Source organism: Juglans regia, chromosome 13, assembly GCF_001411555.2.
Source record: "Juglans regia cultivar Chandler chromosome 13, Walnut 2.0, whole genome shotgun sequence".
NCBI lineage: Eukaryota > Viridiplantae > Streptophyta > Magnoliopsida > Fagales > Juglandaceae > Juglans > Juglans regia.
Window position 1 is genome coordinate 2,464,927 of NC_049913.1, and position 24,936 is coordinate 2,489,862.

Below are 24,936 nucleotides of genomic sequence, written 5' to 3' on the forward strand. Positions count from 1 at the left end.
ATAAGACTGTTCATCAGGGTTCCGGCTCGGGAACCTGGGAAGACCCGGGTTCCTGGGCCGGAACCCAAAAACTCGAATTCCGAGTTCTGGGTTAAACCTTTTTTTTAATATATATATATATATATATATATATATATATAAAGGCCTACTTGTTTTGAACATTTTTTCATAAAATAAATGTGTTGATATAGCATTCAAACTCAATTTGTTTAATTTTATAAAATAAATGTTTTCAATAAGTATGTTAACATTGTCCACAATAATAAAAATATATGAAAATGGAAAGCTAAATTTTATGTAAAAAATTACTAAAGTTAAAAACAACTAATTACCTAAATGCATCTAAGAAAAAGAAATATAATAGTTAAAATGCATGCAACACAATGCAATTTACTACATATTACATTATTTGGTATTTATACATTACATTACATTACAAAATAAAAAATTACAATAAATGAATTATAAATCAGTAGCATGTTCTTCCATCAGAAATTTGTATTCTTGTATTTCAACTGTGGCTCTTTGTTAGGATCCAGATTTGAATACGGAAAAAAATAAGTTAAAACCATAAGAGATTGCCACATTCAAGATATTTTTACCTGCATATATTGAATCAAACAAACTATGTTGTTTGATAACTATTATACTCACATTCAAGTCTAGAACACCAATATTTAATCACAAAGCGCATCACATTATACAAGACTTTAATGAGAATAACAATGATCAAGAAAAATTATGCTTTTTAATAAGGGCCATTGGCTTCCACTTCAATCCCCTCTGAAATTTGTGTGCATGTGTGTCTCTTATGTTATACCCAAGTGATCTTAAATATTTTATAAATAATAAAAAAAAATTCTATATATCATACTATCATCTCATTAAGTATGATGTATTATATTTATCACCATTAAATGATCATTTATTGTATATTTCTTTATAATCTAATGATAATGAATGTGCCACATATTATTTAGTATGATCAAAATAGAATAAGAGTGTGGTGTACAATATTATTTATAAAAAATAATAATAAAATATTAAATAATAATAAATATTAGTAAAAAATATATGATAAATAATAATAAAAATAATAAATAATAATATAACATTCTGAACTTTTAACCTTAGCAATTATGCGTAGAATTGTGACCTTTCATATGAACAAGTTACAATTTAATTAGGCAACAAAAACTTACCAATTCTTTGAGACACGCATTAATCCTCTATATACAATTCCTTTCCAATTATTATACCCCTCCATAAAATCACCTTATGCAATGGCCTTAATTTTATCGAATCAATAATTTAAAAGACTCGTATTTTATATGATTATTTTTATATTTCTCATTATTAAAATGCAGATAATTCTTATATGTAAAGATGAGCCAAAACCATTAGGATGACAAATCAACTCTCAACTTTGGAATAATGACTCATCCCAAAAAAATAAAAGAGAAATACTACTTTGCCGTCCGAAGTCTACCGTCCAAGTGTACTGCTTGTCATTTTAAATTTTTTTTTTATTTAATGATTAAGAAAGTGATTTTAAATGTATTAATATATTTTTTTAAATATTAAAATATATTAAAAAAATATGAAATTAAAAATTAAAAAAAAAAGTTAAAAATAAACTAGCGATAGGTGCTACTCGTAACTCAGCCGAAAGATTAGCAACACTCAAAATAAAAAGATTCAGGTCATGGGACGTTGTAGCCAGAACATGTCAACATTTTTTTTTTGTTGTTTTTCCAGTCATTTGGGTCCACGCGACTTGGAAAATAAAGCATAGGAAAATGCTACTTGCTCCGCCCGCTGGGCCTGTAGCATTTTTTTTATTTAATTTATTTAATTTTTTTTATATAGATATTTTTAATGATTTAAAATATTTTAAAAAATAAAATAAAAATTATAATATTATTTAAAAATATTTTCTTAATCATAAAATAGAATAAAAAATAATATTTATTCTACTTCGTGATTAAAGAAGTATTTTTTAATGATTTCTTTTTTACTTTCTGATTAAGGAAGTGTTTTTTAATGATATTTTAAATTTATTTTATTTTTTAAAAATATTTAAAAGTGTAAAAAAATTAATATAAAAAATAAATTAAAAAAATACACATAGAAAAATACATGTTAAGCCCAACCGGAGCCTCCAATGAGACTGTAGTATGGCCATTTTAAAAACTGGTTCCAGACTGAACCGGTTCAAAATCAGTAAAACTGGTCCGATTCGGACCGATTTTTCAGTTTGAGTTTACACCCCTATGCACAAATGACAAGACTTTGAATATTCCAAAAAAGATCCCATATCAAGTACTCATTTCTAGAATCAAGATGCAAAGAATATTGGAAAAATTAGGATAGCAAAGCAAAGCAAATCCACTTGCCAACTTTATCCAATTCAATATTCAACAGTACTCTGTTCTTGAAGTAAAATACAAACTCCTCCACACATGCCATATATTTATATTTATATTATTTTTATAAGAAAAACTCTATAAATAGTCACTCTTGTGAATTCTTTATACATTTCACTAATGTGATTAGTTATATTATTTTTTTTAATATAAAATAATTATTTTGACCAATCATATCAATAAAATGCATAAAAAACACTCTACACTGACTATAACTATTTTTATAGGACCATACTATAGCTATTGCTGTGAGCTACCGTTAGTTATAAGATTTTTTTTTTTTTTGCTTTTTTACATATGTATTTTTTAACATTTTTAAATATTTTTTAAAAAATAAAAAAAATAAAAATATTATTCAAAAATATTTCTTTAATTATCAAATAAAAAAAATTAAAAAATTAAAACGATAGAATAGGGCAATAAAATAGAGTGGCAAGAGTAATGTTATCCATTTTTATAAAGGTCAGACCCATACCATTCTTACTAAAACACTCCCCACGTCGGTCGTCCACGTCCACGTCCACATCCTCTATATACGATTCCTTCCCAATTATTATCATACCATTTTTTCCAGTCGTTTGGGTCCACACGGCTTGGAAAATAATGCATTACGTGGGACTTACTGTAGTGTACGAATGACAAGGCTTTAAATATTCTAAAAAAGATTCCATATTTAATAAAATCAAATAGTCATTTTCAGAATCAAAATACAAACAACATTGGAAAATTTAGCAAAGTAAAGCTAATCCAGTTACCAAGTTTGTCCAATTCAATATTCAACAGTACTATGCTCCTCTAGAGGATGGGTTTAAAATCTTTATTTTAAGCAGAATATAGTCTCTCAAAACAGTTTACCTGTAGAGAGTTCTATAAATTAAGATTATATTAATCATAACAAAATTTGTATATTGATGGAGCTCAAACTATGAGTAATTGACTTATAATATAAAATAATTATAATTTCACTTTCATAAATAAATACAATCTATTTCACATAAAAAAAAAAAAAAAATACTCTGCTCTTGAAATAAAATACAAACTCCTCCCTACCTACAATATATTTATATTATTACTTTTATAAAGGCCAGCCGCCAGACATACCCTTCCCGCTAAAACTAGTACTCCCCACATCCACATACACCTTCATCCTCACCCTCATCCTCCCTTCCTCTTTGCTCTGTAGCATTCAATGGGCACACTGGATATACAAACGCCCTCCAAGTCCACGGACCCAGAAAAGCACATCCCCTCAGGTGGTGAATATGCTGACGAGGAGGAGCTCTCTCCCATCGAAGAAGTCCGGCTAACCGTAGCCAACACCGACGACCCTACCCTCCCCATATGGACCTTCCGGATGTGGTTCCTGGGCTTACTCTCGTGTGCCCTCCTTTCCTTCCTCAACCAATTCTTCGCTTACCGGACCCAGCCCCTCGTCATAACCCAGATCACCGTCCAAGTGGCCACTCTCCCCATCGGTCGTTTCATGGCTTCCGTCCTCCCGAAGACCAAGTTCCGGATACCCGGCTTCGGATCCCGGACGTTCTCGGTCAACCCAGGTCCGTTCAACATGAAGGAGCACGTCCTCATTTCAATCTTTGCTAATGCTGGGAGTGCATTTGGATCTGGGTCTGCATACGCTGTTGGTATTGTTACCATAATCAAAGCCTTCTACCACAGCAACATCTCGCTTGTTGCTGGTTGGCTTCTTATTACCACTACGCAGGTGAGATTCGGATGACTGAACTTTCAATATTTTTGTTTGTATTATTGCTGCGAATACACAGTCCGAGGCTCTGAAATTATTAGAAACAAATAATTCCGTTACATTTTATAAGCCAAAGTTTTGTTCTTTTTGTCATGTATATAAATATATATATATATATATATATCATCATCATACTTAAAAACCTCTATCCCCATATAAACAGTAAGATCCAGTAATAAACAGTAACTTATTTTACGTTTTCTTCCTCTGCTCATGTCCCTCTCTATTTCTAAAAGCCTATATCTCCCGATGAACAGTAAGATCAATAATAATGAATAGTAACTTATTTTACGTTTTATTCCTCCGCTTACGTTCCTCTCTACCTCTAAAAGCCTATATCTCCCGATGAACAGTAAGATCAACAATACTGAGCAGTAACTTATTCTACGTTTTCTTCCTTAGCTCACGTCCCTCTCTACCTCACAACAAAATCACCACTTCCCCTTATGTCCCTCTCGGCATCCTCACAACAAATTCACCACACAAATCACAAAATTACCAAACAAATTTCTATGCAAATCACAAATCAACAAATTCCGTGAAGAGTGAAAGACAGGAACTAAGGCTTTGGCTGGAGGAAAGGAAGAAGAGGAGGGGTCGTTGGCGAAGGACGAGGCTAGTGGTGGTGGTGCGGTGGCGTAGGGGTGGCTAATGGCGGCGCTACAAGGAGAAACTCGTGCGTCGTGACCCATTTCGGGTTGCTTGCGTGCGGTTGAGGGAAGACCTGCCAAAGGGCTTCGGTGGTGGAGTTTGCTCGCCAGCGTGATGAGGGGAAGCCAGTGAGGTGATCGGTTATACCGCAGGGTGGCGCACGGCGGCGTCGGGCTGCTTGAGGGAGGAGATCAGGTGAGAGAGAGAGAGAGAGAGAGAGAGAGAGAGAGAGAGAGAGAGAGGGAAGACGCGCGGCGAAGGAAGGAGCTACCAACAGACTTCGACAGTAGGGTTTGGTCATCGGCGTGAGGGGAAGCCGGTGACACCACACGGTGGCGCACGGCTGCTTGAGGGAGGAGATCGCGTGAGAGAGAGGGAAGACGCGACTGAGCGGAAGGAGAGAGAGGGAGAGAAATGAGGGGAAAAGGAAGTTTTTGAGTTTTAAATCCAACCATTCACCAGTCTCTAAATTTGATCTAATGATGAAAATTTAAATGTTGATTTAAATTAATTTAAAATAAATAATTAACATATAAATATTATATCATAAATAAATTATCAAATTTAATTTATAAAATATTAAAGTTTTTGAGATTTAAATTCAACCATTCATCATAAGTCTCTAAATTTGATTCAATAGTAAAAATTTTAATACTGATTTAAATTATTTTAAAATAGATAATTAACATATAAATATCATAAATAAATTATCAAATTTAATTTATAAAATATTAATCTTTTATTATTAGATAAATGATAAAATTTTGTTAAATAATTTAAAAAAATAAAATTATATAAATCATTAGAATTTTAACATAATTTAAATATAATAATATTCTTAATTAAATAATTTTTTTCGGACGTTATCCTACTGCTAGTGTATATATATATATATATATATATATATATATATAAATAAAAGAAGTAAGAAAGGACAGTGTGAAAAAGGCTTGGTAATGAATATCTTTGATTGCTCGCAGCTTGCAGCCCTTTTCTTAAGTACTTGTATGTCTGGAAGCCATTGAATCGGCCTGTATTGATTACATGCATGGGTGATTGTTAGGTTTCCAAACTCTCATGCATCTTGTTTGGTTGATTTTAATACAATCTTAGACTGGAAAAAGAAACTTCAAACCGTCAATTATTTTTCTTTTCTTTTCTCTTCTTTTTTGTTTTGGAGGAAGATTCTCATCAATTTTTCAGTTGAAAGTCGGATATGTTTGGTAAGTGAGAGTACCTCAAGTACTCTCACTACTATTCTTTACTTTATTATTACTTTTTATCTACTTTTCTACTATTCATTATTTTTTACCTACTTTTTATTACTATTCAATATTTTATTATTACTTTTTCATTACTTTTTTACTACTATTCACAAATATTTTCAACACTTCTCACTACCCAAACGTACCATAATAAGATCATGGATAGTAACTTGGAGGATGGTTGCCTGCAGGTGTTGGGATACGGCTGGGCAGGGCTATTGAGGAAGTATGTGGTGGAGCCGGCACATATGTGGTGGCCCGACACCCTCGTTCAGGTTTCACTTTTCCGGTAAGTTAAATTAAATAAATAAATAAAAAGATTTCAGATTCATATTATAATCAATCTACACTATAAACTCACGTAACTCAACTCGAATGCAACTCAAATTATTATTTAGATAGTAAAAAAGATTTAAAAGTAAACTGCACTTAGCTTAGTTGAGGAACCAAACGGAGTAATCTTGTGCAATTATTTATCACGTCGCCATTCAATATATTTCTTTCCCGCTTGAGTAGCACCGCTCAATCTTATCGATAGTGTGTTTTGTAATTTTTTTTATTTTTTTATTCATATTTTTTAAATATATTTAAATATTTTTAAAAAATAAAAAAAATATTAATATATTTAAAATCACTTTCTCAATTATTAAGTAAAATAAAAAAATTAAATTTTTTTTTTCTCAAGCGGGTCACCTAGAGCAGTAAGCTTGAGGCGGCAAAACAGCTTTTTCCATTTCCCATATATATGCCTCCAAAAAAAATTAAGGCTTCGTTTGGTTACTAAACATCTCTCAACTCATTTCAACTCATTATTACAATTTTTTCAAATCCCAATATAAAATATAATAAACAATTCAACTTTTTCAAGTCTCAAAATAATAATAATATTAAAAAATAATATTTTAACAATATTTTATAATATAAACTCAACTCAACTCAACTCACTTCAACATCCAAATACAACTTAAGACTTGAGAGGAAGTGAACAATTTAAAAGTTGTAAATTAGGTGGTACCCAATTGTGGATTCACTGGTGGATGTGATCATCCCACCTCACTGTCCCACTCATTTCTAAGCAATTATATTTATTGAATTTATTTTTAAGAGTAGAAAAGATTTTTATTGAAATATTAGTTTATAAAGATATTAATTCATTGACTGCAGAAAGTTATATCTTAATTTTTGGCTATGAAACATATATTTATTGCTCTCTTCTCTTTAAATTAAGGGAAGAACTAATTATTTTTCTCTAGCAATTCCAATTGGAGAGCTGCTACAGGGAAGCCTCCACGAAATGCACGAATGTTCCAAGGTGGATAAGTGCAGGAAAACAAATAAAAAAATAAAACAAAACAATTAAAAAGGCACGGATGCTTCTACACTTTTTGCTCTCTCCCTCTCCTTTGCCTTTCTCTCTCTCTGTATCGTTGGTTAATCTCACTTTTTCTTCACTTGAATAGTTAGAGACCTAGAAACAAATCCATACAGGAAAACATATGTTGATATAAAACCTTAGGAATTAGTGCTATACAGATTGTTGGTTATCTAATTGTATGAAATAAATAACTAGAGTAGTGAGGAGGAGTATTTTTGGTTGACTAGAGCATTTCTCCCGACACTATTTTTTATATTTTTTATTTAATAATTAAGAAAATATTTTTTAATAATATTGTGAATATTTTTTATTTTTTTTAAAAAAATATTTATGATAATTAAAAAAATAATGAGACTGTTGAGTAACATACCTTTACACAGGAACGTGATTACATTTGCTATTCTACGGGCGAGGGTTCCAAATTTCTCTAAGACGTGATTAGCTAAAAATTATAAAAGACAGTTTTTCTAATGAGTTATTAAGGCTGACATGGGTAAAATGGCAAAATAGAATATTGTTGTTTTATGCAAAGGTAACGAGAGATTTCAGACTGCTGACATGGGATAAGGATTCGTGCTTTTCGTGCCTCTCCCGTTCGTGCGTTCTAGTATTTTTCCATGGTTAAGAGAATTGTATTTTCCAACTAAAAAGATGTTGCACCCATCTCGTGTAGTGGGACCCAACACTATAACCATGTGGTGCTATTTCAACAACCACACAAGAAAGTCTTCTTTCGTACGGTCATTTCATAGAATAATGCTACATACCGTTGGAACCATCACTGTTGGAAGGAAATAAATTCCAAAACCGTGTTTATTTTTTGCGAAGATTCTCGACAGTCTCGCTGATAACATGAAAACGAAAGTGAAAGAGACCCTAATACCTTATTGTCAAGGCAACTCAAAAGACTTCCTAAACAAACAAGGCGACTTCTGTGATATGGGCCATGTGCTGTGTTCAGAATCTAAAAGCTGATGCTGCTGCTGAAAGGAATGGGAATGTCAAAGTTCAAGTTACTAAATGCAGCGTGTCAATGACTCAAGTAGATGCCAATCTGTGCATGTGAAATAACGTGCAACTTGTCTGCTGTATAAGGCTAGAGGTCAACATGATTGTCAATTGCCCGGGGGGATGACTTGTACAAGCAGTACTCTAGTTAAACGGTCAAATTGTAAAAATTGCTGTTAATGATGCTATAATAGCAGCAGCAAAAGAAGGATGATCAGTAACAATGTCAACTGTCAGCTGTAGACTTGCATGTTGTATCCATTTCACAGGTTAATTCTCGAGTAGAGTAGCATGCCAAAAAGTGTGAGACTCTAGTGAGGTAGTGTCATTAGAACCTAAAGATGCACATATGGGCAAAGATCTCTAGGCATAAAAAAAAAAATAACTCTTTTAATCCTTGATATAAACTTCATCTGCATAAAATTCTGACCTATACATTTGCAGGGCTTTGCATGAACATGAGAATGAGCGCATGTCACGGGCAAAGTTCTTCGTGATTGCATTAATCTGCAGTTTCTCATGGTACCTGGTCCCAGGGTACCTCTTCTCAACACTCACAAACATATCATGGGTCTGCTGGGTATTCTCCAAGTCAGTTACAGCCCAGCAGCTCGGTTCTGGCATGCGAGGACTTGGACTTGGAGCTCTGACACTTGACTGGTCTGCTGTGGCATCTTTCTTGTTCAGCCCCCTCATCAGCCCTTTCTTCTCCATCGTCAACATTTTTGCAGGCTACGTATTGATAGTTTACATATTGATAGTTTACACTGCAATCCCAACAGCATACTGGGCATTTGACATGTACAATGCGAGTAGATTTCCTATTTTCTCGTCACAATTGTTTACAGCCCAAGGTCAAATATACAACATATCAGGTATTGTAAATGACAAGTTTGAGCTAGATCTAGCAAAGTATCAGGAGCAAGGACGGATTCACTTGAGCATGTTTTTTGCTCTCACCTATGGCTTTGGATTTGCCACAATCGCATCCACCCTCACACATGTGGCATTTTTCTATGGCAGGTATATTCCCAATCAATTCTCAGGTGGTTAGATGTGAGATCCTTTCATTGTTTCAAGCAACAATAAGATTTGTACTTGTTAAGTTGAAGAAATAATTCTGTGGTCTGTCTGTATCATTAATTTACCAAGATGCCACAAAACAGAATACCTACAAGATTTGAAAGTATTTTGCCTTCAATGTGCCAGATTTATTCCTCATCACAACAAGGTTTATTCTTTCTCAATGTGGCTTTAAAATTTGAACACTATACGTTCTTTGAAAAATGAGCCAAGATGTTAAACAATACTCACAACTTCTAAAAAATTCCTGTTTATCCTATTCTCGGGAGTGCCCTTTCTGTATGCATGTGTATAAATGTCTGTATGTATGTATAGATACATATAAAGATTCACATAATCCAGATAGATAAGACCCTTTCAAAGGAATCAAGAACACAAACACCCTTCTCTCCCTTGTAAGGTTCTGAATTTTTTCTAATTATATTTGTGAAGTCTCATGTCGTATAAAACAAAATATGTACAGGGAAATTTTTGAGCGGTATCATGCTTCTTACAAGGGCAAGGAGGACATCCATACCAAATTGATGAGGAGATACAAGGACATACCTACCTGGTGGTTCTACATTCTGCTTGGTGTGACACTTGCAGTTTCCTTAGTACTCTGCATATTTTTAAACAACCAGGTTCAGATGCCATGGTGGGGACTCCTCTTTGCTGCACTCATGGCCTTTATTTTCACTCTTCCAATCAGCATCATAACTGCCACAACAAACCAGGTTATTGGGAGAATACATTTTTCTACTTCTTTTGCTCATCTTGCGGCAAGAGATCTATATATCTTGAGTAATCGAAATTACCATTAATGGGTTATCTCAACTGTGTCATGCAAGCTGTGTCATGCCAAACTTACTTTTTCATACATCACATAAGACTCATGAACCTCTACTAGGTTTAATAATATAAGGATACAATTTAACATAGCTTCAAAGAAACTTGCTATTATATTAAATCAGCTCCACTCAGATAGAACTACCAGATCACATCACTATAATTAATGATTTTAGCTTGTTTCATCATAATTTTCTCTAATTCAGACATTAATATAAGCACAGTTTTCATTTCCATAACTGCATAAAAGTTGCTATTTTTCAATTAACAATCTACTGTTCGATATACAGACACCAGGGCTAAACGTTATCACGGAGTATGCAATGGGTCTAATATACCCCGGAAGACCAATAGCCAATGTTTGCTTCAAAACCTATGGATACATGAGCATGGCTCAGGCTGTCTCTTTCCTCAGTGATTTTAAGCTGGGACACTATATGAAGATTCCTCCAAGATCAATGTTCTTAGTTCAGGTGCAATTTTCTTATCTACAATCAACAAATCAAAAGAAACGAACATAAGTTACGACATTGATTTACCATTGTTCAGACAGTAGATCTTCGTAACACTTGAGTAAGGTACAAATTGCTTGATAATTCGCATGGAGAAGCAGAGCATATTAGATTTGTATGGGACAGTTTTTCACCTAATTTCATGCCCTTAGAACGACAATTTAAATTATCCTTAAACTTCCCAATTTCTTTAAGCTATTTTTTTTCTCATTTTTTCTACAAAATTATTGATAAGTTTTTCCACTGCTGCATTGGTGCATGTCTATTCCTAGTTCATAGGAACAATTCTGGCTGGAACCATCAACCTTGCGGTGGCAATGTGGTTGCTAGACTCCATAAAGAACATATGCCAGGATGATCTTCTTCCCGCTGACAGTCCCTGGACATGCCCTGACTACCGAGTCTTCTTTGATGCATCTGTTATATGGGGTCTGTTAGGACCAAAACGGATCTTTGGGACACTTGGAAACTATGGGATGCTGAATTGGTTCTTCCTTGGAGGTGCAATAGGGCCATTTATTGTTTGGCTGTTGCACAAGGCATTTCCCAAGCAAAATTGGATTCCTCTCATTAACCTTCCAGTCCTTCTTGGAGCAACTGGAACGATGCCACCAGCAACACCATTGAACTACAATGCATGGATTCTTGTCGGAACAATTTTCAGCTTTTTCATCTTCCGTTACAGAAAGCAGTGGTGGCAGAGGTACAATTACATTCTTTCAGCAGCATTGGATGCTGGCGTGGCTTTCATGGGAGTGCTATTGTACTTTTCAGTGGGCATGGAAGAGAAAGGTTTGACCTGGTGGGGTACCGATGGTGAACATTGTCCATTAGCAACATGTCCAACAGCCAAGGGCATAGCTGTTGATGGTTGTCCAGTGAACTAACTTGAATGCTTCTGTCATACAAGATTTTCGCTTCTAATGTTGTGCAACATATACAAGTAGGAATTACTATAATGGTGGGATTTTAAATTTGGACTAGATAAATGGTGGGGATGTTATGCATTATAGAAGTCATAATATTTTGTGCAAATTAACCTTTAAGTTTGAGTGCATATTGTTGTTTTGATTTAGCCCTTAGCAAGAATAAACCTTTTTTTTTTATACCTTAGCAGCAATAAACCTGACTCAACTGAAACTGCATCCAAGCAACATAGTAATGATTCAAAATCTCTATAGAGGAATTCCCATCATTAACATTGCATTATTATATTTTTTCTGATGATGTGGAAGCTCATCAAGGCAAGGTTCTTCGGACCCACCCCATGAGTAAAATCCCAAGTACATGACCCCACCCATCATCATGGGGATGGTTGCAATGAGTATAAATTAGATTTTGCAAAAGTATGTGGAGTATCATTAAAAACAAGTGCAAGTATGGCTAGATTAACATCATATATACAATGAAAATATTGGAAAAATAAAGCATCCTTGTTATGAAGAACTTTTCTTATACAATGGGAGATATATTATATAAATTTTTTTATAAGAAGAATTTATTAATCCACATAATTAGGCATAGCCCAAGTATATAGGAAGTATACAAGAGAACAACTCCTAATTACAAGCTAAGTGCTGGGGAGATACGGTATAAAATAAGGCACAGGTCAGGATAGCCATTTCCTTTCTTTTCTTTTGGTCGCGAATATGCATGTCATATCAGAGGTGCAAGTAATCACATATTAAGAGCTACAAATTCAAACAATTCCCTGTTAAAACTTTTTCCACAGACTCGTAATCATGATGTACATTGACGAAATGAAGAGCCCAGACACCAGTGCATTCCTTGACATAAAAAACTGCTTTCTAAGCATGCTTTTCTGTGTGACGATGAACTGAAATTCTCTATATCAGAACTTTTTTTGGACTATCATTGAATTCTTACAGTGTAGAGGTGCTTCGTATATCATAGAACTGGGTCAATGGTGACCGGTGTAATCTGTTTTAATTGTTCTCGATTGCATTCACACACCAAAAAAAAAAAAAGATCGTGATCTGATAATTCAGAATACTGGTCCTAAATTCGATACTTTTAAATTGAAAATTGGAGTACAGATTAGAAGGATAGTTTTTCACACCTTGATATGCTCATGATGAGTTCACGAAAGCCACTGGTTATACTCATCCATCCGAATAATGAAGGAGCTAGAACTTGGGGAACCTCCTCCACCATATGCCTTCATGTCCCAAGATGTGGACTCAATAATTTAGCCCACAAAATTCCTACTTAAGAAAGTAATACAAGATATTAAAAATACGGTTTAGTTAATAATGAAACTAATGCAAACCTTTGCAACTTCAGAGGTATCAATGGCATCGTCAGTACTCCTCAAGCACATCTTAAGATTCTTTCGTTGCATGTAAACAACAGCTCCTATAGGCCTGACACCATCAACAGTGGAAGACTAACACAAATTACAATCAACTATCAATGACTTCATGATTCTAATACCACAATGGAAAAAATAGTAGTTTAGAAATGAGATAAAATTTAATATATAAAATAATTTTTTTATATTAAACTAAAACTATTAGTTTAGAAATGACTAAACTAAAATTATTTCATTGAAAATTGGACTTTTTTACTATTTCCTTAGGAAAATATTATCTTCGCCCCAAACCCCCTAGCTATGCAATTGATGGCATGAACAAGAACTTTTCAGTGATACGAATCTACAAGAATATGAAAATTGAGTTACACCTTTTCTTAGACAAATTAACTTAGACCAGCTGCAACACTTTTTACGCTAAGTTGCTAGCCAATTTCATCAATTAAGTTGGAATTCTGATCCACTTTAACTCCCTAAAAGTATAATGAGGAAATCAAAACTCACTTAAGATACTATGGGGAACAGTACCACATCTTAAGTGTTTCATATGAAATTACAATGATTCAAAAAATTGCTCCATGATACAATGGTTGAGAAAATGGCCTTGAACTCCCATATCTAAAGCCAACCATATTGGAGTAGGAGCAGACCAAATAAAAGTAGGACTTATATTATAGAATGAGAATCTGCTGTGAGTTATCATTACCAGACACACTCCGTATAATCCCCTGCCCAATCGAACTTTGAAAACATTACCCAGCGATTTATGTGCACCAGTGTGGAGAGAGGAAATATAGGAATTTCCCTTAGTAATTAGATCATTGGAACTTAACTCCAGTAACTGCCACAGAAATGATCCAAACCAGGTTAAAGAGGCTTAAACTATGAAACCAAAATGAGATGTCAAAAAAAGAAATGAAGGGGCAAACCAAGAACAGGTTCTAATTTCAAAATACACTATACGCAGTAGTAATAGAATAGCCCAAACTAATAGCTGTTCAAGGTCAAAATTTGGAAAACATCACTTTGAGCAATTTGAATCTAGAGATGATGCATCAATACTAATTTGAATAGATGTCCATCTGATTATTTATCAGGTAAACAATCACTTTTAAACCATCGCTATGTGCCTACAAATGCATTTCAATTTAGGTGAACTTAAATGTACTTTTACTTAAATAAAATGCTTACACAGACGTTAGATTTTAATGGCTTGAATGTACATGACTTTTTAGCTTCCCTTTCGTTGACCTAGATAGATTTTATCTCCTGTATCCACCTTGTGTACTTGGGTTTTTGCCTATCTCTATTTATAATATTATCGATTACTTATCAAAAAAAAAAAAAAAATGCTTACACAGACATTTTTTTTATTGGCACTGAATGTCTAGGAATAACATCCAAACTAATCTCGGTGGTGCACAGGCCCTCGGCAAGGAGTTTCCCGCAAGTGCACATCGGGTAATTCAAGGGAAAAATCCCCTAGTCTGATGGCCCCTAGAGATTATTTGCAACCAATGGGATTTGAACCTTAGACCTAGAGGGAGCATACCTCCAATACCAAGGCCTTTGCCACTTGAGCCAACCCCTAGGGGTTTACACAAACATGCATGAGTACATGTGTACGTATATATAGGATTCAAATATTTTTTTTTTCTATTAGACATTTACTCTGGATTCCAGCAGAAGCTGAAGTCAGCATACAAGAAGCAGCAAACACTAACAGAAAGTACCAAATAAAAAAATTAACTTGAACTAGGGAGTGTGAAAAATAATATAGAAATATAATTTTAGAAATAAAAGAAAAAGCATCAAACTTTGAAATTCCAAACCTGTTCATACACGTATGGATTAGTGATGCAGTTCAACCTTGAGCGCCATTCCTAAGTCCAATATTAAATGCCCTAATATCTGCTAAGCTCCATCGGCGAAGATCTCCATCCTCAATAAACTTGAGAATTATTTCCATGCGATCTTGGTCTTTTGGGTCTAACAAACTTGCAACCAACCCCTTATTTCAAAAAGGAATGAAAAAATAAAAGAAAAAAGAAGAATACCTTCATGTTTCAGTTATCCTGAACGTAAGGTGCTAGGAACTAAAGAACAGAGGATAATAATCTGATTTCTACTTACATTAGTAAATATCATATCTGTAAGTTTATCAGAAAAGTAATCATACACAGCACGAGAGCTACTCTTCTCAAAATCTATATGAAATGTGAGGTTATCAAGATGATCTTCGGCAGGGGGAATCTGCGCAAGTACTGATTTTCGGTGATCAAAACCTATGATCCTAATTGGATCAACAAAAAAAAATAAGTTACACCTTGCATAGTCGACCCAGTTGAAAAAGAAAATAAAACAAAACCAATGGCCAGTTAGGATGAATACTTGAAGATAATTTTTTAAATAAACAGATACTTGAAAATAAACTGACGACCGGACATATCAACTTAGCTTACTCGCATGATGACAGCTGTGCAAGTTTCATAGCAAATCCTTTTGGACCAAGAAAGTCAAGCAGATAGCATCTCTTAAGCCCTTCTATGTATAAATCTTCAACCCTAAAATAGAAAAAAAAATTATTAAATCACTAATTTAAGGATCTGTTTGGTTCCTCGAAGAACCTGAAAATCCAAAGGACTACAAAAATTTAATATTGTAACCTTCTTTGTATCCCAACTAAGTTAAAGGTTGATCTCAGCCGAGCCCAATGCAAGAAATGAGTCTTAGCGGAGCAATCAATCTCTCACAAACTTAACTATAGAATCCAAAACGACATACAAAGCTTCAGTGTGAGGCATAGAGTGTTTGAATATGAACAGGGGCGAGCAAATGCAAGCTAGAAAAGCATATTATACCGAATACGATCGGTCTGTTAGATGAATAAAATTTCCTTTTACTTTCATTTATTTTCTTTCCATTTCGTTTCTTGCACATTCTCGACATCCAAAGCAAGCCCCCAATAAGCACAAAACGTAAACCAAGAATTTCAAAAGCAAGGAGTGTACTCAAAGCCTTTTCTTTCTACACGTCCAAATATCCGTGCGGGTAGAGAGAGAGAGAGAGTGCACCAGAGAGGCTCAACGGAAGAGAAAGGCAAAATGAGGCAAGGGAGATTGAGGCGAGAGTGGAAGAAGTGGGCGAAGAGAGCCGAGAAAGCTCCGGAGAAAGAGGGGTAGTTGTAAAGCACTAAGTTGGGGACTTTGTCTTCCGAAGCTTTGGATAGGGCCTCCAGTGCAGCGTCTGACCGGAAGCTCCGAGCTCCAGCTCTCAACGCAGAGAGAGGCCCCCATCTTCGGAGAAGGGCGTGAGTCATGGATATTCCGAAATTCCTTCGACAGGACCGATGGAGAAGAAGGGAAATTGCCCAGTACCAGCTATTCGGCCAACGGCAACCCCTTAATTTTAAGGGCTTTATTCTCCAACACAGTCCAGCCCAGCCCAAACTTGCTCAGGGTTTTGGAGTTATCCTTTGGGCTTTCCCAGTGCCACTGAATATGATATTTACTACACTAGGGCTGTGCATAATGGGCCTTCAGCCCGATCCGTCCGAAGGATCCGACATTTCCAACCCGTGAAAGGCGGGTTCATCGGGTCAAAAGCGGCAGACGGGTTTTAGGAAAAATAAACCGTCGAACCCGTCGAATCCGAAGTTAATCTCTTCTTCTCTCCACTGCAGAACCCTAGTCACTATTGCCATTCTCCTTCGCCGTCGCTGGTCGCAGAGGTCATTGCTGAGGTGTGTTCTCTCTCTCTCTCTCTCTCTTGTGAACAACCCATTACGCCATTTGGCTTTCGTTTTCCATTGATTTTGTCTTCGATTCCTCCCTTTTGTCTTCGATTTTGGTTTGGATCTCCGTAGTAAATCCACTGATTTTGTTTTGTTTTGTTTTTTTTTGTCAATTTACGTATATTTTAGATTTTGTTGTGATTAAAAATTGTATGGGTTATTGTAAAGGGTGTTGAAGCAGAATGAAGAAAGGAGTGGGAAATTGAAGTAGGGTAAGAGGTTTTAATTGTACATGTGAGGAGCACGTGGTCATTAAGTGGGAAATTACTGTGATGCCCTTATTGTAACAGAAATACCAGAATTAACAGAATTAGTTTACTTTTACGTGTATAAAAAGCATACAAAAGTAATGAAAGGGTCATTGAAGAGTTTATACAATTTCTGCATTCTTGGAGGCACTGGTTCCTCGAAAACCAGAGTTATATTCTTTCTTACTATCATCTTGCATCCTATTCTTTCTTGTTTCTCTTGTTTCACAATTCTACTGCAATTCTATAACTGGGTTCATAACAAAGTGGCATCAGAGCAGTTCTTTTTTTGGGATATGGCGGAAGGCACATGTTTTAAAGATTTAGAAAAGATGATTCTTGGGTTGAAGCAAAACCAAGAACAACAGGAAAAAAAGGTGGAAGATCATCAAGAAGTGTTGGATGAGTTGAGTTCAAAGATGGATTTGCTGCTGGAGGCAGTAAAAGGAGGCAGAAGTGGATCTCGAAATGGTCATGTGAAAGGCCATGAAGATTGTAATGACAACTCTGTTCTCAATGGGGGAATGCAGTTCAGGTCGATTAAACTGGATTTCCCTAGGTTTGATGGGGAAAATCCAACGGGTTGGATTTATAAAGCAAATCACTATTTTGCTTTGAATCCTATGCCAGAAGCACAGAAGATTTGGATGGCTTCGTTTTATATGGAAGTGAGTGCTTTGGTATGGTTTCAAGATGCTGAAGAAACAGGTATTTTTCGTTCTTGGGATTCTTTCACAGAAGCTTTACAAATTCGATTTGGTAGTTCCTCTTATGATGATCCTATGGAGGCAATTACTAGATTGAGGCAAACTTCCACAGTTTTAGCCTATAAGTCTCAATTTGAAGTGCTGTCAAATAAATTGAGAGGGCTGTCTGAAAGTTATAAATTGAGTTGCTTTCTTAGTGGACTTAAGGATGAGATTAGGTTGTCAATTCGTATGTTGCATCCTAATAGTTTGAGTTCAGCATTTGGCTTGGCCAAGATTCAGGAGGAATATGTCACAAGTCTCCGTGGCAATAGTGGAGGAAGGGATGATCATATTCCATTTGTGCCTTTTTCACCAGGAGGTTCCAATACTGCTGTTAATGTCAATAAACAAGTTATTGGACAAGCTGCTACCCAGAATTACAAAGGCAATAACTTCAAAAGCTCTTTTCCTATTAAAAGAGTTAGTCCCTTAGAGATGAAAGAGAGAAGAGAAAAAGGGTTGTGCTACTTTTGTGATGAAAAGTGGAATCCTAATCACCATTGGAAAACTAAAATTTATCTTTTGGAGGGGATGGATCTGTTTAATAACAGTGAGTATGAAGTGGAAGAATTGACTCAAGAAATGTTAGTAAGTGAAGATTGTGGGAATAAGAATGAGGAAATTCCTGAGATTTCTTTACATGCAATGGCAGGAGCTCTAAGTCCAAGGACCATGAGGTTGAGCGAATTGGCACATGGTTGTTCTGTGGTGATATTAGTGGATACAGGAAGTACTCATAACTTCCTTGATCCTCTAATAGCCAAGAGGGCAGGCTTGAAGATTGGTAAAGATCAGTTGATTGAAGTTCGTGTGGCTAATGGCGATAGAATGAGTAGCGAAGGAATGGTGGAAGGGCTGGATCTTAAGGTGCAAGGAAATCAATTTGTGACAGATTTTTTCTTGTTGCCATTGGGTGGTTGTGATGTTGTACTCGGTATGCAGTGGTTGAGGATTTTGGGGCCTGTATTGTGGGATTTTAATTTCCTTACTATGTCCTTTAAAGATGGTGATAAGTCAGTAAATTTAAAAGGTTTGAATCCTAGTGGTTCTGAGATTGTTCAAGATGTTCAAATCTGCCAGTTAACAACGGTGGAGAGAAAGGGCATGTTCTTGCAGATTGTGCAAAATAAAAATGATGAATCAGTGGAAGACATTGATCAAAAGGTGGAAACTGTGTTACAGCAATATACTAAAGTCTTTGAAGAACCAAAAGGGCTTCCTCCAAACAGAAGTAGAGATCATCAGATTAATTTGAAGGAAGGGGCAATTCCTATTTCTGTAAGGCCATATAGATATCCATTTTTTTCAGAAATCAGAAATTGAGAAGATTGTGAAGGAGTTACTTGAAGCTGGGGTGATTAGAAGCAGTCAATCTCCTTTCTCTTCTCCTGTGTTACTTGTAAGGAAAGCTGATGGCACATGGCGTATGTGCATTGATTATAGAGCCCTAAACCGAGACACCATCAAAGATAAGTTTCCAATTCCTGTGATTGATGAACTTTTGGATGAATTGTTTGGAGCCACTATTTTTTCAAAACTGGATTTAAGATCTGGGTATCACCAGATTAGAGTAAGAGAAAAAGATATTGAAAAAACAGCATTTAGAACTCACCAAGGGCGTTATGAATTTTTAGTAATGCCTTTTGGTTTGACAAATGCCCCTGCCACATTTCAAGCTCTTATGAATGAGGTTTTTCAGCCTTTTTTGAGAAAGTTTGTTATTGTCTTTTTTGATGATATACTCGTGTATAGCAAGACAAAAGATGAGCATTTGGAACACCTTTCTGTGGTGTTGGACACCTTAGCTAAACATTCCTTGTTTGCTAAGAGGAGTAAGTGTAGATTTGCATGTGCTGAGATAGACTATCTTGGTCATTTGGTGTCTGCAGAAGGTGTTAAAGCAGATCCTTCTAAGCTAAAAGCCATGGTTGATTGGCCACTACCCAAGTCTATTAAATCCTTGAGGGGGTTTCTTGGGTTAACAGGGTATTACAGAAAGTTCATAAAGAGTTATGGACTTATTGCTGCACCCTTAACTGCCTTATTGAGAAAAGATTCTTTTTGCTGGAATATGGCAGCTTCTGTAGCTTTTGAAGCATTGAAGAAAGCTATGAGTACTCCACCAGTATTGGCCTTACCAGATTTTGAGAGGCCATTTTTAATTGAATGTGATGCATCTGGTATGGGAGTGGGTGCAGTTTTGATGCAAGGGGGGAGACTCTTGGCTTACTTAAGTCAAGCCTTGAAGGGAAAAGCTTTGGATCTGTCCACTTATGAAAAGGAGTTGCTTGCTCTTGTCTATGCTGTTAAGAAATGGAGACCTTACTTGTTGGGAGTAACTTTTGTTATTAAGACTGATCATCAAAGTCTTAAGTTCTTACTTGAGCAAAAGATTGAGACACCTTCACAGCAGAAATGGATTAGTAAATTACTTGGTTATGATTTTATAATTGAGTATAAAAAAGGGAAGGAGAATGTGGCTGCAGATGCTTTGTCAAGGAAGCTTGAAGTGACTCAAAAGGGCCCTATATGCAGTGCTATTACAGTTTTAGATCCCATCTGGCTTGAGCAACTCAGAAGTTCTTATCCACAAGATGTAGAAGTTGCTGATATTTGTAAAAAAATTCAGCAAGGGAAGCTAGATGGAAAGGGGTATGAAGTAAAAAATGGATTGTTGTTTAAAAAGGGAAAGTTATTCTTGTCCAAACTTTCTCCTTTTAAGCAGCAGGTATTGGATTTTATCCATAGCAGTGCAGTGGGAGGGCATTCTGGATATCAGAAATCTCTACATCGAGCTAAATCTGATTTTTGTTTGTCTGGTATGAAGAAGGAAATTAAGGAGTTTATTAAGCAATGTTCCATTTGTCAGCAATGTAAGGCAGAGAATGTACATCCAGCTGGGTTATTACAGCCACTACCTATCCCTACTAAGTCATGGACTGATATTTCCATGGACTTTATTGAAGCCTTACCCAATTCACAAGGTTATACAGTGCTGTTTGTAGTAGTAGATCGTCTTACGAAATATGCACATTTCCTCCCTCTTTCTCATCCTTATACTGCAGCATCAGTGGCTAAATTGTTCATTAATCAAGTCTTTAAACTGCATGGGATGCCTGCCTCTATAGTCACTGATAGAGATGTTGTCTTCACAAGTTCCTTTTGGAAGGAATTGTTTAGAATGCATGGTACCAAACTGAATTTCACCTCAGCATACCATCCACAGTCAGATGGTCAAACTGAGATTGTGAATAAGTGTGTGCAGCAGTATCTCAGATGTTTTGTGAATCAGAGGCCAAAGGAATGGGTGAAGTGGTTGCCGTGGGCTGAGTGGTGGTAAAATACAAGTGTCCATTCTTCTACTAAAATGACACCATTTGAGGCTTTGTATAGTGTACCTCCACCAACATTACTTCAGTATGTCACTGGTACTACTCAGAATGCTGAAGTGGATTTTCAGTTGAGGTCTCGAGAAGAGATCATTAATTTGTTGAGGAAAAATTTGTTGGCAGCACAAGGAGTGATGAAGCAACAGTATGATAAAAAACATACACCCCGAGAATTTCAAGTTGGTGATATGGTTTATTTGAGGCTTCAGAAATACAAGCAACATAGTGTGGCTCATCCTGTTAATTACAAGTTGGCACCAAGATTTTTTGGTCCATTTAAAGTTTTACAGCGTATTGGTGATGTAGCAAACAAGTTAGAATTGCCTTCAAGTGCTTCAGTCCACCCAGTATTTCATGTATCTTCCTTGAAGAAACATGTGGGATCAACAGCTGTGTTATCATCTGCATTGCCCATGTTAGATTCCCATGGAGGATTCAGAACTAAGCCTGAGTTAATTTTGCAAAGGAGGATGCGTGCATTGAATAACAAACCTCATATTGAATTGCTTGTTAAATGGAAGGGTGCACCAGAGGAGGATTCATCATGGGTCCCTGTGGAGCAATTGAGATGTCTATACCCTGACCTTGTGGGCAAGGTCTTTTGAAGGATAAGGGTATGTAAAGGGTGTTGAAGCAGAATGAAGAAAGGAGTGGGAAGTTGAAGTAGCGTAAGAGGTTTTAATTGTACATGTGAGGAGCACGTGGTCATTAAGTGAGAAATTACTGTGATGCCCTTATTGTAACAGAAATACCAGAGTTAACAGAATTAGTTTACTTTTACGTGTATAAAAAGCATACGGAAGTAATGAAAGGGTCATTGAAGAGTTTATGCAATTTCTGCATTCTTGGAGGCACTGGTTCCTCGAAAACCAGAGTTATATTCTTTCTTACTATCATCTTGCATCCTATTCTTTCTTGTTTCTCTTGTTTCACAATTCTGCTGCAATTCTATAACTGGGTTCATAACAGTTATAGCATTTAGAAATTGAAATTGTCTGATGATCATGATCACTGTGGTAGTGGTTCATGAGCACTAATAGATTAGGCTTTTAAGTGAAGCTTAATGTGATGGAATCCCTTCCAAGAGGCAAGCGGATTGATGATTCTGATGCCTGGACATTAGTAGATTGAAAGCATGCACATCGTTTAGCATCTAAGATTCCTTCTCCAATTAATTTCTATGTATATTTTTATCAACTAATGATAAAAAACCAGCTAAGGACAGATAACCATGGTGATGTAAGTAGGTCACAAAGTCCAGCCACATCACGAAAATATGCAAATAACAGTGGATTCAGAGAAGTAAAATAACCCATTCACATGTGCAAACATACCTAAGAAATTAGAATAAGACCATTAATGTAGACAAATACCATCTTAAAGTAAAACAAAAATGATCCATTGAAAACAGAGTAATAATACTGCCTAATATTTCAAAATGCAGTAACAAAACCACTCTCTCAAGGAACAAATCTAACCAACAATCAACTAAGCAAGCGAAAAAGGAATAATTAACAACCAAAACATATATAAAGACATGATTCGAAAAAAAACATGACAACCAAAATATGATATTTTCAAGTTTATACCAGTTTGCACCATCTTCAGCAAAACAATTAATAAAAACAAAACATCTATACAGAGCAGTTCATTCAGCAACATTTCCAAACTAATTTATGTTTCAGCAACCATGATGAGCATGCTAAGCTAATACAAAACTGTCTAGTTGTTCCAGTCCAATTCATACACCAACCTCCGTCCAATTCATACACACCATTTCCAAACTCAGTGCAAATATAATACTTAAGATGCTGAGAGAGAGTCGAATATGGCAATTACATAAATGCTGCTGAAAACAAATTTCAGAATAGAGCATTCTTATGATTTTGTACTTTCTTAATGAGATGTTCTGTTCTAACAGGTATGTATAAGACTGCTAGTTGCACTTTTTAATCATCAGCACTCAACAATGATTATGGAATCTTTTACTTTTGATGGTACTGAAAGACTAATCTTAGTGAAAATCGAAGTAACATCCGAATTTTGATCTGCAAAGAATACTATTAAGCGAAAAAAATGCTGCATATACAAAATGAAGATTAGTCTTGAGAATAATGGGTGGGCATTCGGATGGTGAGTTGACCAGGGGCTATTAGTGGGCCAAGGAAAGATTTTTAGTAGCAATTGTAAGAAATGAAATTTGGCTACTATGGTGTCTGCCATCAGGAAGGAAAGAAATAATTGCAGGTGTAACAGAATGAAGATGCTGATGGCTTAGGTAAGGAGATTATATGAGAGGTTAGAGAAGAGTCTATTCTTCACATATAATAAGTTGCAAATAACGCTAATAACAATCTAAATATTGTTAATGACAAACCAGTCTTCTGAACTTAAGACTTTGTTGTTTTCCATAAGAAAATTTCCACTTCACTGATGATATCTAGGTGCTCACTTCATACATTTGTCAGTCTTACATATTAGTTTATTAATATATTTGTTCGTTCATTTTCAAACTGTCTTTTTTTATGGATAAATTCCATTGATGTCGACAATCTGCTATTTAAGATAACTAAAAAACTTCAACCAAGTAGAGAAATTGCAGAATACCCTCTTCACATGCCCCTTGGCCTTCATGAGAACTTATTAAATATGATATGCATAATTTAGATTGTAATTTCACAAAAATAGAGTAATTTTCAATTCATATCCTAATATATTGATTTTTATATGTTATATTATATGTCAGCTCTTATATGGATTGCTTCGAAAGTGACACTCGTACAAATTTAAGAGATAATGAGACTGATACTCCTTTAGAAAATCGATCACAAATGGCTTCAAATATTAACTTGTCTAGTGACACAAGTCTCTCAGTCCCTCCTTGAAAGGAGGGCAAATAAGGACCCCTCAGCAGTGTGAGATCATTTCACTAAAATAGATGGATGCCCTTTAAATGATCCAAAAACGAAGTGTAATTATTGTCACAAGATTTACTCTTGTCATCCCAAAAAACATGGTACATCAAGTATGCTACAACATCTTAGTACTTATAAGTAACATCCTCATAGAATTAGACTTACGGATCAACAGATTATGAGTCGTGAGGGGGCTCTTGAGGGAATTGGAGATAGTGATGTTAATAACTCGGCAAATGCACATAAGTTTGATTCAGAAATTGTACGAATGGCAATTGCTGAAATAAGTAACTACACCCACCTGCCAATGCCATGGACCATCACTGGCATTTCACTGATACAAAACAACATGAGGGAAAACCATTTCACATATACAAAACATAAATTTCAATTTTTTAAAATTATTTTCAAAGTCGTTCTAACTCTCTTAAAAAAAAAAAAAAAAAAGGAAAAAATCTAAACCATTTCTCAATAACTGAAAAAAAATTATTTAGTACAAAAAAATAGATTACTGTTAATATCTTTAAAAATAAATGAGAATATTTTAAATTCATCACTTCCGTCAAAGCAAGTACAGATAAAACAGTATTACGGATG

General features: G+C 35.4%; 1 protein-coding gene and 1 pseudogene across 1 annotated transcript; one reads left to right on the plus strand and one right to left on the minus strand.

The window, feature by feature from the left end:
* Positions 1–3,543: 3,543 nt before the first annotated feature.
* Positions 3,544–11,988, plus strand: LOC108983021 (oligopeptide transporter 4-like). Its single transcript, XM_018954533.2, has 6 exons — positions 3,544–4,149; positions 6,299–6,396; positions 8,935–9,513; positions 10,037–10,289; positions 10,692–10,874; positions 11,186–11,988. The coding sequence occupies exons 1-6, from the start codon at positions 3,616–3,618 to the stop codon at positions 11,798–11,800; spliced, it is 2,262 nt and encodes a 753-aa protein (XP_018810078.2). The 5' UTR covers positions 3,544–3,615; the 3' UTR covers positions 11,801–11,988.
* On the minus strand, positions 10,175–16,619 carry LOC108983023 (annotated as a pseudogene).
* Between the last annotated feature and the right edge of the window lie 8,317 nt (positions 16,620–24,936).

What these genes read in the sequence shown, in the direction of transcription:
- LOC108983021 (XM_018954533.2), top strand. Translation starts at nt 3,616, where the DNA reads ATGGGCACACTGGATATACAAACGCCCTCCAAGTCCACGGACCCAGAA. An exon ending in TTCTTATTACCACTACGCAG is followed by an intron (nt 4,150 to 6,298) that starts GTGAGATTCGGA and finishes GGTTGCCTGCAG; the next exon opens with GTGTTGGGATACGGCTGGGC. An exon ending in GATCAATGTTCTTAGTTCAG is followed by an intron (nt 10,875 to 11,185) that starts GTGCAATTTTCT and finishes GTCTATTCCTAG; the next exon opens with TTCATAGGAACAATTCTGGC.